Source organism: Barbus barbus (assembly GCF_936440315.1).
Source record: "Barbus barbus genome assembly, chromosome: 14".
Lineage (NCBI taxonomy): Eukaryota > Metazoa > Chordata > Actinopteri > Cypriniformes > Cyprinidae > Barbus > Barbus barbus.
In genome coordinates this window covers 3,877,811-3,892,739 of record NC_136742.1, presented here as the reverse complement: position 1 = coordinate 3,892,739, position 14,929 = coordinate 3,877,811, and the positions used below count along the sequence as shown (strand labels likewise).

Genomic DNA, 14,929 nt, shown 5'->3' with positions numbered 1-14,929 from the left:
CCACAGATGATCCAGACAGATGTGGTGTGCACGGAGGGGAGGGGCTGTGTGCGTGTGCGTGTGTGTGTGTGTGTGTGTGTGTGTGTGTGTGTGTGTGTGTGTGTGTGTGTGTGTGTGTGTGTGTGTGTGTGAGGGAGAGACGCGTGAGTGACAGAGAGATGAAGAGAGAGCAGGGAAAGGAAATGCATTTGAACGAATTCGCTGCGTGTTTTAAATAGCGTACAAAAGAATAACGAAACACAATATGTGATGGTCGGTATTGATTTTTTGAAATCGGTGTTGAATCTGTGGCGGTCGGAATTTAATCTGTGGCGCACCGCCACAGATTCGTCTATGTGTGGGAAACACTGCTGTAGACTTTATTAAGCAAGAAAACTGTTTAAATTACAGATGGAAATGGGGTGTACAATGTTTTGCAATCAGATGACTAAAACACCCACAGAGGTAGTCAAAAACTCATATGACCAGATTGCATTTGTAATGGAAATGCTATCCGCGCTGAATTCTTTCCGAACTACAGAGAAGCTGCGTTTACTCACCGCTTTGTCACTCAATATTTTATCGTGCTGGGACATGTTATGAGGAAGTACGGCAAGCAAAGGGATTCAAAATTTATTGCATTGAACCAAAACCACAAATTACAATTGAAATTGCTGCTGCCTTTTTAATCCTTTTCATTGCATCACTTCTTGTTGACTCATAAGATGCATAACATAAGCCATAACATGGCTTGTCAATTTTTGTATTTATGTGTGGCACTTGGCTTTTCATGAAAGTGATCTAGCGTGTGACAAAATAAGTGGGGAGATTTTTGCCAAAAAAGATCAGATCACAAATCTGCCCCAGGTGGATGTCTTAGTAAGGTCAGGTATATTCTCAGTGACCTCAGCTACCTCACTCAATAGCGGATTGATTTTTGACGGTGTGGGAATTAGTATAGAAGCATTCCATGCAGATTAAACACACTTTAGAAACTTCCTGTTTAGTGATAAGACTGCTAAACAGCCACTTTTAGCGCCACACTACCCAGCCATCACCAAAATGATCAACACAAAAGCCCCATCTCAACCTCAACAAATCATTTGTGCAACTTTTTTTAAATCTGCAAATTAAGACCGAAGGTGAGCAGTTTTAATCATTAACTTAATTTACTTTTCCAAGAAGTCCTAACACGTACGACACACTTCATCTTTTCTCTAGCGATGTTTTAAATACATTTCTTCAGTGCAAAGCATAGTCCTGTCACAACTCCACATTCTGTGTCTTGGTTGGATTTTATTTCACATCAAGAAAAAGGCTGTTTTTTTTAACTTAATGCCAAAATACTACATAGAACCCCCCAGTGCAATGGTATAAAACTGATCAATTAAACATCATACATGCTAACTATTTCTGTTGACTTTTTTTTACTTAATTTGTTTTACAAGAACTGAAAGTTCCAAAAAGCAACTATTGGTGCTGGATAATAAGAAAAACAGGTATATAATTCAACCTTTAATATAAGCACATTTTACACTATGAAGTGTTTGAAGACTTGTTTTCAGTTTGCTTTGTTCTGAAACAGGGACCTACATTTTTACAATGTTGCATTCTTCGTTCACTTTCCCAAGGCAGCATTTCATAGTGTACCAAAATGTAGCCACATGTGAGTAAATCTGTCTTCTCATAGGTCAGAGTGCTCCTGTTTATGTTCTGGGATTCTGCTAATAGCTTCATCCATCAGGGTGGATTGAGTTAGCTCTACTAAGCTATACTACTATTTATCATTTAGTGGGATTAAAGGATTTTCGAGACAACATTCTTGCACAGAAAAGCTATTAGACAACATTCAGGGTGTAGGCACTGCGATCACTAATGTGCTCACCCTTAGAATTAAACACTGATGCTTTTACGTAACACATTTTCCATTATGAATTACGGTTGTTGTGGTGTCAGGGCTCTAGACTCATTCTTCTCACCGGTCGCTCTTTTGCGACTAACTTTCTCAGTTGGTCGCACGAGCATATAATTTGGTCGCACTTTATTTTTTTGCTACAACATTTGATTAATCAATGCATTCTGATGAACTTTTATCATAGTTTATAGTTATATGGTAACGAAAGTGTTCAACATGCAACGCTTTTTCATCAGTATCATTTGGGATTTAAATTTGAACAGGAATTCCTCTTTTCATGCGCTTTCACTTTCAAATTCGAGATCTTGGTGTCACGTTTTACAAGAAAATATAATTGTCTGTTTTGCTTATATCTATACACCTTTCACTTTTTAAGACTAAAACAAAAGATGGATTCATTGTTATTCTTAATTAAAAAGCACAACAACAATAAAACAGTAGGCTGCAATGACAAACTAGCTTACATAACCTTTATTAACAAAAACGAATGAGACGAGGCATGGTATACACCACATGCTGTATTATATAGGCTACCGGCTAATAAATTACAGAATGCTTAGCTAACACTGAGGAATCAAATAAATAATAATAAAAAAAAATTAAGGAAAGCCTCCATACCGTAATGTGAGGTAAACAGCAAAGATAACAAGCTTTTAAAAACAAAAAGAAAAGTAAAATTAAACTGGCTTGCTTATGTCACTGACAGGATTGCATGTTTTTTTCCACAAGAATACCAACATGTTCACCTTCTCTGGTTTAAGAAGCGGTCTTTTACTTTAGTTTGAAAACCAAATCCTCCGTTGCGCTCCGTCCGCTGCGTGCTGACGCGGCAAGTATAAACCACGCCTCTCTTCACGTGATCAATGAAATCTGACTCCTGCTACAATGTGCCGCGGCTCTGCAGCGCGCGCTGTATGAAGCAGACGCTTTGGAGCAGCGCAGACCATGCACTCTGTTGTATTTCTATACCGGTTTAAAGGGCTAAAACCTATGATTCACATCTATAACACCCATGAATAATTCATAATCAACAGATATATGATTACCTTTTGGTCGAATAAATGCGGGAGTGAGTCCCGTAAATTATCGTTCCATGTGTGTACGGAACAAGACTCACTCTCGAACCTGCCATGAATGGCAGCGTGGTAACCATAGCAACGCAGTTATAACCATAGCAACGTTGTGGCGTCTCGGAGAGAATAGAGGCCCGCAGATTGGCTGGTTTTGTGCTAGCTGCTGTTGACAAAACAAACAGTAAACTGCAAAGACGCGCGAAAATCCGCAAAACGTTATTAAATCGCTGTCGGGAGAGGCGTCGTAATCTAGTTTTGTTCTTTAAACTGTTGTTATTAAACAGCCTACACTCTCTTGACCGCAATGTCTGGGTTGCTCCGAGACCACAGGGCTGGTGGGAGCAACTGCGGTGGAGGGAGAGAGACTGGGTCCAAAACCTAAGAATGAGTAAAAACACTTACCTGCATCTCTGCCATTTACTTGCTCCGCACCTGGAGAAGAGAGACACGCATCTCCGAAAAGCAGTCAGTGTCCAAAAGAGAGTGGCCGTTGTATTGTGGCGTTTGGGTACCCAGGTGGATATCCTCAAAAAACCTGAATGTTTTCCTCTCTCTCCCAGAACGATTGTTGTGATCGATAATTTTTTTATACTCGGTCTTCAGTGCCTTCAATTTAATTCTGCACTGTTTAGCACTTCTGAATACACCATCTGCGGACATTTTTTTGGCTATTTCTTCAAAAACCAATTTTTTTCTTTTCGTGCTGTCCATTTTTTTCTGAATACCTTTGTCGGCCCATACGGCAATCAATAATTTTGTCTCCTGGTCGGTCCACAATACATCTCTCTCCGCCATCCTGTCAGATCTGAGGTAAACAACACACGCATATTGGCAAGCTTCTCGTGACGTCATCATTAACAACTAGTTGTCCAGTTCGGTTCTATACACACTGCGTAGAATTTCTGTAAATGCGGTTGTCACTACCCGTATTTTTCGGGAGTTAATGCGGTTGTGGAATGCGGTTGTCACTCCCGTATTTTAGTGAACTGCGTGTGTACAGAACGCGATTAAGGAGTAAAAGGTGAACTGACAACCGAATTTAACTGCAGTGTGTACGTGGCCCATGTCTCCTGATAATATCTCCCATAGGTAACATGTAAAGCGTGAAAAGTAACGGCCCTAGTACTGAGCCTTGAGGTACTCCGCACTGTACTTGTGATCGATATGATACCTCTTCATTCACTGCTACGAACTGATGGCGTTCAGATAAGTACGATTTGAACCATGCTAATGCACTTCCACTAATGCCAACAAAGTGTTCTAGTCTATATAAAAGAATGTTGTGGTCGATAATGTTGAACGCAGCGCTAAGATCCAGTAGAAATAATAAAGAGATACAACCACGATCAGATGATAGAAGCAGGTCATTTGTAACTCTAATGAGACCAGTCTATGTACTATGAGAGCAGTACTATGATACGGTCTAAATCCTGACTGAAATTCCTCACAAATACTATTTTTCTCTAAGAAGGAATATAATTGCGAGGATAGTACCTTTTCTAGTATCTTTGACAGAAAAGGGAGATTTGAGATCGGTCTGTAATTAACAAAATCTTTGGAGTCAAGTTGTGTTGTTTTAATGAGAGGCTTAATAACAGCCAATTTGAAGGTTTTGGGGACATATCCTAATGACAGTGATGAATTAATAATAGCCAAAAGAGGATCTATGACTTCTGGAAGCAGCTCTTTTAGTAGTTTAGATGGAATAGGGTCTAACATACATGTTGTTGGTTTAGATGATTTAACAAATTTATACAATTCTTCCTCCTGTAGTAGAAAATTAGTGAAATTGTTCCTCAGAGGATCTATAGTGTAATCTGATGCGATACTGTAGCTGACAGCTGCATGATTACAATTTTATGTCTGATAGAATCGATCTTGGAAGTAAAGTAGTTCATAAAGTCATTACTGCTGTGCTTTTGGGAAATGCCAACTTTATTTTTCATTAATTTAGTGACTGTATTGAATAAATACCGGGGGTTATGTTTGTTTTCTTCTAGAAGTGACGAAAAGTAATCAGATCTAGCAGTTTTTAATGCTTTTCTGTAGGATAGGGTATTTTCCCGCCAGGCTATACGAAATACCTGTAGTTTTGTTTTCCTCCATCTGCGATCCATTTTCCGGGCTGCTCTCTTTAAGGTGCGAGTGTGCTCATTATACCACGGAGTCGGACCGTTTTCTTTGATCTTCCTTAAGCGTAAAGAAACAACTGTATCTAAAGTGCTAGAAAAGAGAGAGTCCATAGTTTCTGTTACATCATCAAGTTGTTCTGCGCTGTTGGATATGCTGAGTAGTGATCGACCGATATTGATTTTTTATAACCGATACCGATACCAATTATTTGCATGTCTATGTGCCCGATAACCGATATGCAGAACCGATATTTATTTACTGTTATAAAGTAAATAAATGACTGCGTTAAGTATATCCATACTTCACTTTGGTTTTACCTCCTTTCAGTCATCTTAACAAAAAATGTTTTTAGAATTAGCAGTCTTTCATGCAGGGCTCTAGACGCATTCTTCCCACTGATCTCACTTTTGCGCACGAGCACATAATTTGGTTGCAATTTGTTTTTTGTTTTTGCTACAACATTTGATTAATCAATGCATGCTGATGAACTTTTATCATAGTTTATAGTTATATGGTAACGAAAGTTTTCAACGTTCAACTCGTTCTTTTTCATCTGTATTATTTGTGATTTAAATTTTGTGAACAGGAATTCCTTTTTTCGTGCGCTTTTTACTTTCAAATTTGCGATCTTGGTGTCACATTTTACAAGAAAAGATCATTGTCTGTTTTGCTTATATCTATACACCTTTAACTTTTTAAGACTAAAACAAAAGATGGATTCATTGTTATTCTTAATTAAAAAGCGCAACAACAATAAAACAGTACGTTGACAATGACAAACTCTTACATAACATTTATCAACAAAAACGAATAAGACGAGGCATGGCATAGGACACACCACATGCTGTACTATATACCTAGTATATTACAGAATGTTTAGCAAACTCTGAGGAAGCAAATAAATATTATTATATATATATATATATATATATATATATATATATATATATATATATATATATATATATTTTTTTTTTTTTTTTTTTTTTAATTAAGGAAAGCAGCATAACCTGAGGTAAACAGCAAAGATAACAAGCTTCTCAAAACGAAAACAAAAAGAAAAGTAAAACTAAACTGGCTGTAGCTGACAGGACTTGCATGTTTTTTCTACAAGAATACCACCACGTTCACCTTCTCTGGTTTAAGAAGCGGTCTTTTACTTTAGTTTGAAAACAAATCCATCCGTTGTGCTCCATCCGCGACGCGCACCTTCACGCTCGTGCTGACGCGGCGAGTATAAACCAGGCTCTACCCACTAAGCGCTCGTGCTGAAAGCACCTCTCTTCACGTGATCAGTGAAATCTGACTCCTGCTATAATGTGCTGCGGCTGGCAGCGCGCGCTGTATGAAGCAGACGCTTTGGAGTAGCGCAGACCTGGCACTCGTACAAATGCGACCACGTCAAATTTTAACTCGCAAACAATTACCATTTTGGTCGCAGTCTAGAGCCCTGTCATGTTAGATGTAATCTTCGTATTACAACAATAAAAAACATTTTATTTATAAAAAGCTTTAGCAGCAACACTAATATTAGCAGTAAGCAAAATGAACATAGAAAGTCTAATGTTTTCAAATGGAGAAAATAAAGGAAAGGAGTCATATCAACTTCATTTTTAACTTCCTTTTTATAAAACAGTTTTTTAAGCTGTTTAATAGGATAAAGAGTGAAGAATAATTCACTGGATAATGTTAATTCACGGAATAATATTCTCTGGAATATTGGAATATAACAAGCATTGTATTTTATTGCATTTCTCAACTGGCATGCTCTAAATTATGCTGCTGACAGCGCGGTTTATCTATGCCTTTACACAGAACTATAGGCTACTCAAACTGCGATCGATCGCGGAGATAATAAATAATTAATTTCCATAGAGTTGTATTAATTTAGATGTTTATAAACGAAATAATGGTTATATAGTAAGTGTTAATACAATTTAGGGTGCTTCAAAAAAGTGAATCTTGTTAAAAGTTACATGCGGTGGCCGTGCTGAGCATTTCTTGAGCATCAACCTGCTGAGTGAACTGCAATATGAAAGCGGCTTCACGAGACTAATGATGAGCATATAGACAACAGAGAGAGAATTACATTCAATGCTTTTCTTTCCAACATGCAATCATTCATGGCTGTATTATTTAATTCATGCAAAGTTACGTCTTTATTGGGAGAGGACTTGACGGATTATCTATGTGACTCCGACTTCACGAGACTAATAGACCACAGAGAGAATTAAATTCAGCGCTTTTATTTCCACCATGTGCTAATTCATGGCTGTGTTATTTCAGGCAAAGTTATAGCCTATCTTTATAGGGACAGGGCTTGACAGAGTATCTTATTTATCATATTTCTTAGAGCCAAGTTGCATTTAAACTATATATCAGGCATTTATGTAATACATCTAATTTGTGCATTAATGCCTGTAATATTAAATAGTTTACTAACTACAGCAAATCAAGTACCTGCACGCCGTTGCTGTCTTGTCTCCCCTCAGATGCGCTGCAATTGCGATCCTGCGCGCAATTCTGAAAACGTCCACAAGATGGCGGTGTTTATCGGGGAATCCGATATTACAAAACCGATATTCGATTATGAAAAAATGCTTAAATATCGGGAAAAATATCGGTAAATCGATATATCGGTCGATCTCTAATGCTGAGTAATTGAGATAAATCAGGAAGATTACTTACAAAGCAGTCTTTTGTGGTAGAAGTGATGGTTCTACCATACTTGTAACAAGGAGTAGAATTTACAGTTTTAGCTAAATGGAGTTTACACAAGACTAGATAATGATCTGAGATATCATCGCTTTGCTGCAGAATTTCAACACCACTAACATCAATTCCATGTGAGAGTATTAAATCTAGAGTATGATTTCGACAATGAGTAGGTCCTGAAACGTGTTCTCTAACCCCAATAGAGTTCAGAATGTCTATGAATGCTGATCCTAATGCATCTTTTTCATTATCGACATGGATATTAAAATCGCCAACAATTAAGACTTTATCGGCAGCCAGTACTAACTCAGATAGAAAATCAGCAAATTCTTTAATAAAGTGTATGGTGCCCTGGTGGCCTGTATACAGTAGCCAGTACAAACATCACAGGGGATTTATCACTAACACGTGTTTCTCTAGATAATGTTATACGCAGCACCATAACTTCAAACGAGTTATACTTAAAGCCTGCCCTCCGAGAAATACTGAGAATATTGCTATAAATTGTAGCAACACCTCTCCCTTTACCTTTTGGACGTGGCTCATTTTTATAGCAGTAATATTGGGGGGTGGACTCATTTAAAGTAATGTATTCATCTGGTTTTAGCCATGTTTCTGTTAAACAGAGCACATCTAGGTTATTATCATTGATCAAATCATTTACAAAAAGTGCTTTTGTAGAAAGGGACCTGATATTCAGTAAGCCAAGCTTTATCAATTGTTTCTCTGTATTGTAAACATTTTTTGTTTGTTGAACATGAATTAGATTGTTACTCTTACTTTGGTTTGGACGTTTTCTGTATTTTCTAGTTCGGGGAACAGACACAGTCTCTATAGTGTGATATCTGGGTGAAGGAGTCTCTATGTGCTGAGAATTAACTGACTTCTGATGAACACCATCTCTTCTCAACAGGTCAGGTCTGCCCCAAAAACTTGTCCAATTGTCTATAAAGTCTATGCTATTCTGCGGGCACCACTTAGACATCCAGCCATTGAGTGATGACAGTCTGCTATGTATCTCATCGCCCCGGTAAGCAGGGAGCGGACCAGAGCATATTACAGTGTCTGACATCGTACTTGCAAGTTCACACACCCCTTTAACATTATTTTAAGTGATCTCCGACTGGCGAAGTCGAACATCATTAGAGCCGAAAATCTTACTGAATTTACCTTTAGCATTAGCCAGCACTTTTAAATTTGCTAAGATGTCAGGCGCTCTGGCTCCTGGTAAACAATGGACTATGGTGGCTGGTGTCTCTATTTTCACATTCCGTACAATAGAATCGCCAATAACCAGAGCACTTTCATCAGGTTTCTCAGTGGGTACTTCACTGAGTGGGGAGAACCTGTTTGATGTTCTGATCGGAACGGAAGCGGTGTGTTGACCCGCGACTAGGCCGCCTTACAGTCACCCAGCTGCCCTGCTGCATGGGCTAAACCGCAATATCACACATCTAGCAGGTGTGAGCAACACTTTACACTAGTGTTGTCAAAAATATCGATATTTCGATAAATATCGATACGGAAATATCTGAACGGTACCAATATTAATTTCCCGAAGTATCGATACACCGATACTAGCCGAGCTGTCACTTTCACTTCTCTCCAAAGGCGCGTGGACAAGCACCACACGTGACCGCACTCGTCTCCTTCGCTCTGGTTAAATAGCAAAAGTGGAGTGAATAGAAAGATGACTGCTCTGGTTGTTAAAGAACACAGCAGGAGCGCTATCTGTAGGGATCTATGATCTCCGCGATGCAGAGAACGCGCACGGAATCCAGTCATAAACACGGAATTTACAGTTTAACGCGGAATGTCACGGAATTTGTCTTTGGATGAATTAATGAAAAGTAGGTCATTACACTTAAGTCAAATCGCGATATGGACTAGTATCTGTAAATATTAAGCTGCAAAAGTCGATTTAAATATGAATCCTGCATGTTCTGCGCGTCTCTGTGTGAATGTGCTGCACGTGCGGTTGTGTTTACTAATGTGGCGCTCGCGGTGTTTTCAGCGTCTGCCGTCTCAATGAGAACATAAATACATCAACAATATCTCCAGAACTGATCTGAAAGGCACTTTACGAGCATTTTACCATTTAATTTGAGTAAAACTAGCGTCATATCATACACACACAGAACTTTAAAGGTATTCACGGCAACCTGTCAAAATAAAAGTTCGGTTTAACTTAGCCTATTAAAGACCGTGTGCCAGAAATAGCCTATATTACTATTATTTAGTAGAATGTTCATAATACTACTACTTACTACTACTGTTAATTTTTTTTAAAAGAAATAATCACAACATATTTTAATAGTAAATCCCCTTCATTTGCCAAAAATGTAAATGTTTAATTTTCATTAATTCAAATATAAATGAATTAAAATTGTTTTATGCCTTCATCTGATATCCAGTAAAATTTAAATACACAACACAGAATTTCTGAGGGGGAAAACACATTTCATAAGGCTACTGTAAGAATAAATTAAAATTGTTTGTATGCATTCAAATAATAGACATGCTAAAACACAGAATTTGGTAACAATAAAACGTAAGGTGAGAAAAAAATAAAACATTTCATACGGCCCTAAACGTGTCATTTTTGTTACACTTAATAAATTAAATGTTAAATTGTATAATTTTCATGATTTTAATGAATTAGACATGCTTTTAGATTAATAGCATTTAATTTGACCATTAAAAAAAAAAAGGGTCCAGAAAAATTCAAACGGGAAAAAACGGAATCCAGAAAAATACAAAATTGAATGTAGAAAAAAATAAAATTGAATTTGGGGAAAAATAAAACTGATTTCATAGGGCCCTATATCTGGAAATATTTATGAAGCAAATGAGAATATCAACAAATAGAACTTTGGATTTTAATTAGTACATGTATTAGTAAACGTTAGTTTCAATTAACATTTAACTAAGATTAATAAAAGATTAATAAATAAATCAACAAATGCAGTACCTCAAGACATTTTTTCTGTTCATGTAAAATATACCGCATGTTCTCAACTTGTTACATTTATCTTTAAATTAAAAAAATTACCCCCTTAATATTGTGGCAGTTTTTTCACCGTGGTATCGAAAATGGTATCGAATATCCATACCTGCAAACTTGTCGCTTTTCGGCGACAATCGCCGCTTTTATTGTCAATTGGGTCATTCACGTGAATCGTGTAGAACCGGAGAGTTTTTTGGGGTGGGGGGGGTGGGGGGGGGGGGTCTTGCGTTAATTGACATCTGGGCCGATCAGAATCTCTACTGAGCTCGCGCCTGTCAAGAGAGGGAGGTGGGGGTGGGCTTGCGTGCCATGTAGGCCATTATTGGACAATTCTTATAAATGACATTTTTTCTGGACCAATCGGAATCTCAGCGCTTGGTTCAGGATCTTGAAACACACTGCCATCTGTGTTCGCGCCTGTCAAGAGACACCTGACCTAATGTGGAAACTCTGATGGAAATTGAATTCAAGGTAAATCAGTCTTTTTGGAGCTAAACAACAGATATTTGTTTGCTTAAGTCAAATAACGTCAGCTAAGTTAGCGGTTTTTTTTCATACAGTTAGCCTATGCTTCGAGCAAACTGCTTAATAGCAAGCAATACAAGCGGATCCAATGCTGGAATTTCCGTTAGCAAGATACAGGGCTCGACAGAGCAAGCATTTCACTCGCATTTGCGACTAAAAATAGATGTGTGCGAACTGGAAAATGTATTTAGGAGCACAAGTGCGAATACAAAACAAAATACAAAACAGCCTAACTTATACAGTAGCCTATAACAAACGTATTAATTTATACTGTTTATTTATGGAAAAATTGCGATGCAGCCTCATATGATTACTTAAGAACTTTAAAAAGGCAACGGTTTAATTTAAATGAGCACAGATGAGAAGAAAAGCGGAGCGAGTTAAAGTGAAGACGCGCTGAATGACGCACATTCGCCACTAGAGGGCGCTGCCGCTGCCGTTACCCCCGGTAACCCAGTAAACAAATCAGCTGCACTACTTTCCTAAAACTGTGCAAATAATGTTTCATACTCACAGTCATTTAGATATTTATATTCGCTTTAGTCTTCACAATAGCATCAAATAATTCTTACTTAAATACTTAATGAGCTATTTATTTTCAAACATTTTTTCTAAGCTAAAACATGGCCCATCCACTGATCTATAATAGAGAACAGTGGCCTATCTATATATCAACGACTGATTCGTTATTATTGTTCAGTAACACAAGCTCCATTAGTTAACATGAAAAAAACAATGACTGCATTTATTAATAATGCTATCTTAATTACAACTTTTAATAATACATTATAAAATCAAAGTTGTCTTAATATAATTCAATGGAGCTAACATTAACTAACATAATTGTATTTTTTATTAATCAACATTAACAAAGAATATTAACTACTGCAACAATTAGCTATTGCACATTTTTAGTTAATGTTAACCTGCTTTAACTAATGTTAATAAATGGGACTTACTTACCTATTGTTCTTTCGTTCATTTGAACAATCTTTTGCACTCTAATCTTGAAACACTTGTTTACTTTATATTTTTATGTATTTCTTATAAAAGTGTTTTAGTAAATTATTTTTAATAAAGTTATTTAACCTGTTAGGAGGACAACACTTTTTTCACTTAGAAATTATATATTATGATTTAAAAACAAAAACATATACCGTGACAAAAGCTTCAATGATTAATGTGAAAAGTTTATACCGACACAGTTTAATAGGATTATAACTAATTACATAATTAGCCTATTAAATAATGTCTGAAGTAAAATTATTTAAGAACCTTGTGTACTTTCTGTATTCTGATAAATTAAATAATTGTGATTGTAAATGTCTCTTTGTATCCCCATATTAAGCTAAAACACCTCATTTTAAAAATTTGCATTGCGCCCCTAAATTTTTTTAATGCGCTCCTAAATTTTTTGACTTAGGAGCACATGTGCTCCTTGGGGAATAGGTAAGTGTCAAGCCCTGAGATAGCAAATTTTCTAGCCATCTAACATTGTTAGCTAGTTGTAATGTTAATTCCTGCATTGTCTGACCGTCTTGCTAACTAAAGTTAACCATTTAGCTTGCTACGTAAGTATATAGTATTTCAACGTGCAAGGCTAATGCGTTCACAGTGTCGGCGTCGCCCATTCTGCACCCCCCCCCCCCCCCCCCCCCCCCCCTCCCCAACACTGTCACCTTTTTTTCTCTGATGAGTTTGCAGGTCTGATATCGATATTTTTCAAGGTATCGTATCGAAGTTAGAAATTCCAGTATCGTGACAACACTACTTTACACCACAGTTAACTAGAAGTTCCATTCTGTACTCATGTTACAAAATGCATCTCCTTGTTTCTAACCGTTCTTTTACAAAATAAGCATAGCAACCATATAGCACTCAACGTTTGTGATCTCAACGTATATGATATACTCTTAATACAGCTCTTGACATTTATATCTTTGTGACAGGGGTCTGAAGTTCTATTGTTCCTAAATCATTTGTCAGCATTTGCAGTTCAGCTGAAAAATCGTGCGATTCAATCATTTCTCTCATTAACTTCATTATTCTCTTATTTATTGATTCTTGTTTCCTCATTAACTTCAGAATTGTCCTCATTTTGAATAAAGTCTTTTGGTCTCCCAGCCCTCTCCTGGGCCCGTCTGCAACGCTCCTTCTTCTCCTGCTTCTTGACCTTCCTGTCCCAATTTCGTTGTATTCCTTGAATCAAAAATTTGTCGAGATCAACTTCTATTTTTATCTGATCTTTCTGTATTATTCCTTTTAGAGGATTGATGAGGAAATTGCGTATAAATTAGGTTGGGACCTAATTCTACAACTCACACAAGTGCAACCACGTCAAATTTTTACTCGCACATTCTCAAAAAACGGTTGCAGTCTAGAGCTCTGGGTGTGGATCTGAGCGTGATTGCTGTGTTTATATAAGCCTAGTGTTTATGTATGCCTAAACAAGCTGAACTAGAAAATTGTGTCAGGTTCTGAAACAAATGCTCCAAACAGGCCAGGCATGAAAACTAGCTATGAGTACAAAACAAAGGACAAATGTTTCATCTTTATTGTAAAACATGAGTTTAGATGCCTATTCTGGACATTGTCTGATTATGTCTGTGTTTTGCTTTCACAGGTCAAGAGATTGCCAAAGAACTCTCTCAGGACGACCCACAGCAGTTAAAGGGCGACTCTGGCTGTGACACTGATAACAGCTCACAAACACAGATCTATGGTGCTCAGGGACCATGCTTGCCTCCGACTCCTCCAAACAGTCAGAACTTTTTCCTCCAGGACAAGAAATGGCGCCAGGATCACAGGCTGCTAAAACACATGCAGTTCCTACACTGTCTGAGTGGCTTGAGCAGAGGTTATGAGTCGTCTCTGTGTCCTGATGGTGATGTGGTCTGTGATTCAGTAGTGCAGTTGCTGGATTCTGTGGTGGAGGTTTTCCGGCAGGCACATGTTGGACCGCCTCTGCATCACCCAGAGCAGCTGCATCATGCCACACAGGTGGTGGCACAGACCCTGAGTCATGGAGGAACACAGCACAGGTGTTCAGTGCAGCACTTCAGCAAAGTGGATGATCTGTTGAAGGAGATGATCAACCTACTGCTCACCAACCAACAACTCAGTTCGGTAAGAGACAGAGGTTTATGTACTGTGGGTAAAACCACTTGCAGACTAGACAAGAAGTGGGCCAGGAAACTTATATCACACACCTACATGTAGGGTGACCATACGTGCCATTTTTCCCGGACGCGTCCTGGCCAGGATTTCTATATTGCTTTTATTCAAAGTACCTCGAGTGCGTTTCGAAAGCATAAGGAACTGATGTCATACACAGATCGGTCTGCACACGCAAACAAAGTCAAATCCTAGATATTTTAGGCAATATAGAAATCCTGGCCAGGATGTGTCCGGGAAAAATGGCACGTATGGTAATCCTACCTACGTGTCTTTCTGTACTTGCATGCTTAAGGCTGCAGTCCAAAACAGTAGTTATGTTTTCATCACCCTGTTTTAAGGCGCATTTTGAAATATCGCATCAGAAATCAGTGATGGAAACACCAAATTGCGAATAAAAAATCCCTT

At 37.9% G+C, this 14,929-nt stretch overlaps 1 protein-coding gene across 2 annotated transcripts in view; it reads left to right on the top strand.

Annotated features, from left to right (window-relative positions):
- Positions 1 to 14,929, top strand: part of mei4 (meiosis-specific, MEI4 homolog) — a 37,680-nt gene that overhangs the window by 5,881 nt on the left and 16,870 nt on the right. For both annotated transcript variants that reach the window (XM_079432976.1, XM_079432977.1), the window contains exon 3: positions 13,971 to 14,473. In XM_079432976.1, the coding sequence (XP_079289102.1) occupies positions 13,971 to 14,473 (503 nt within the window). The remainder of the gene's footprint in view (positions 1 to 13,970; positions 14,474 to 14,929) is intronic.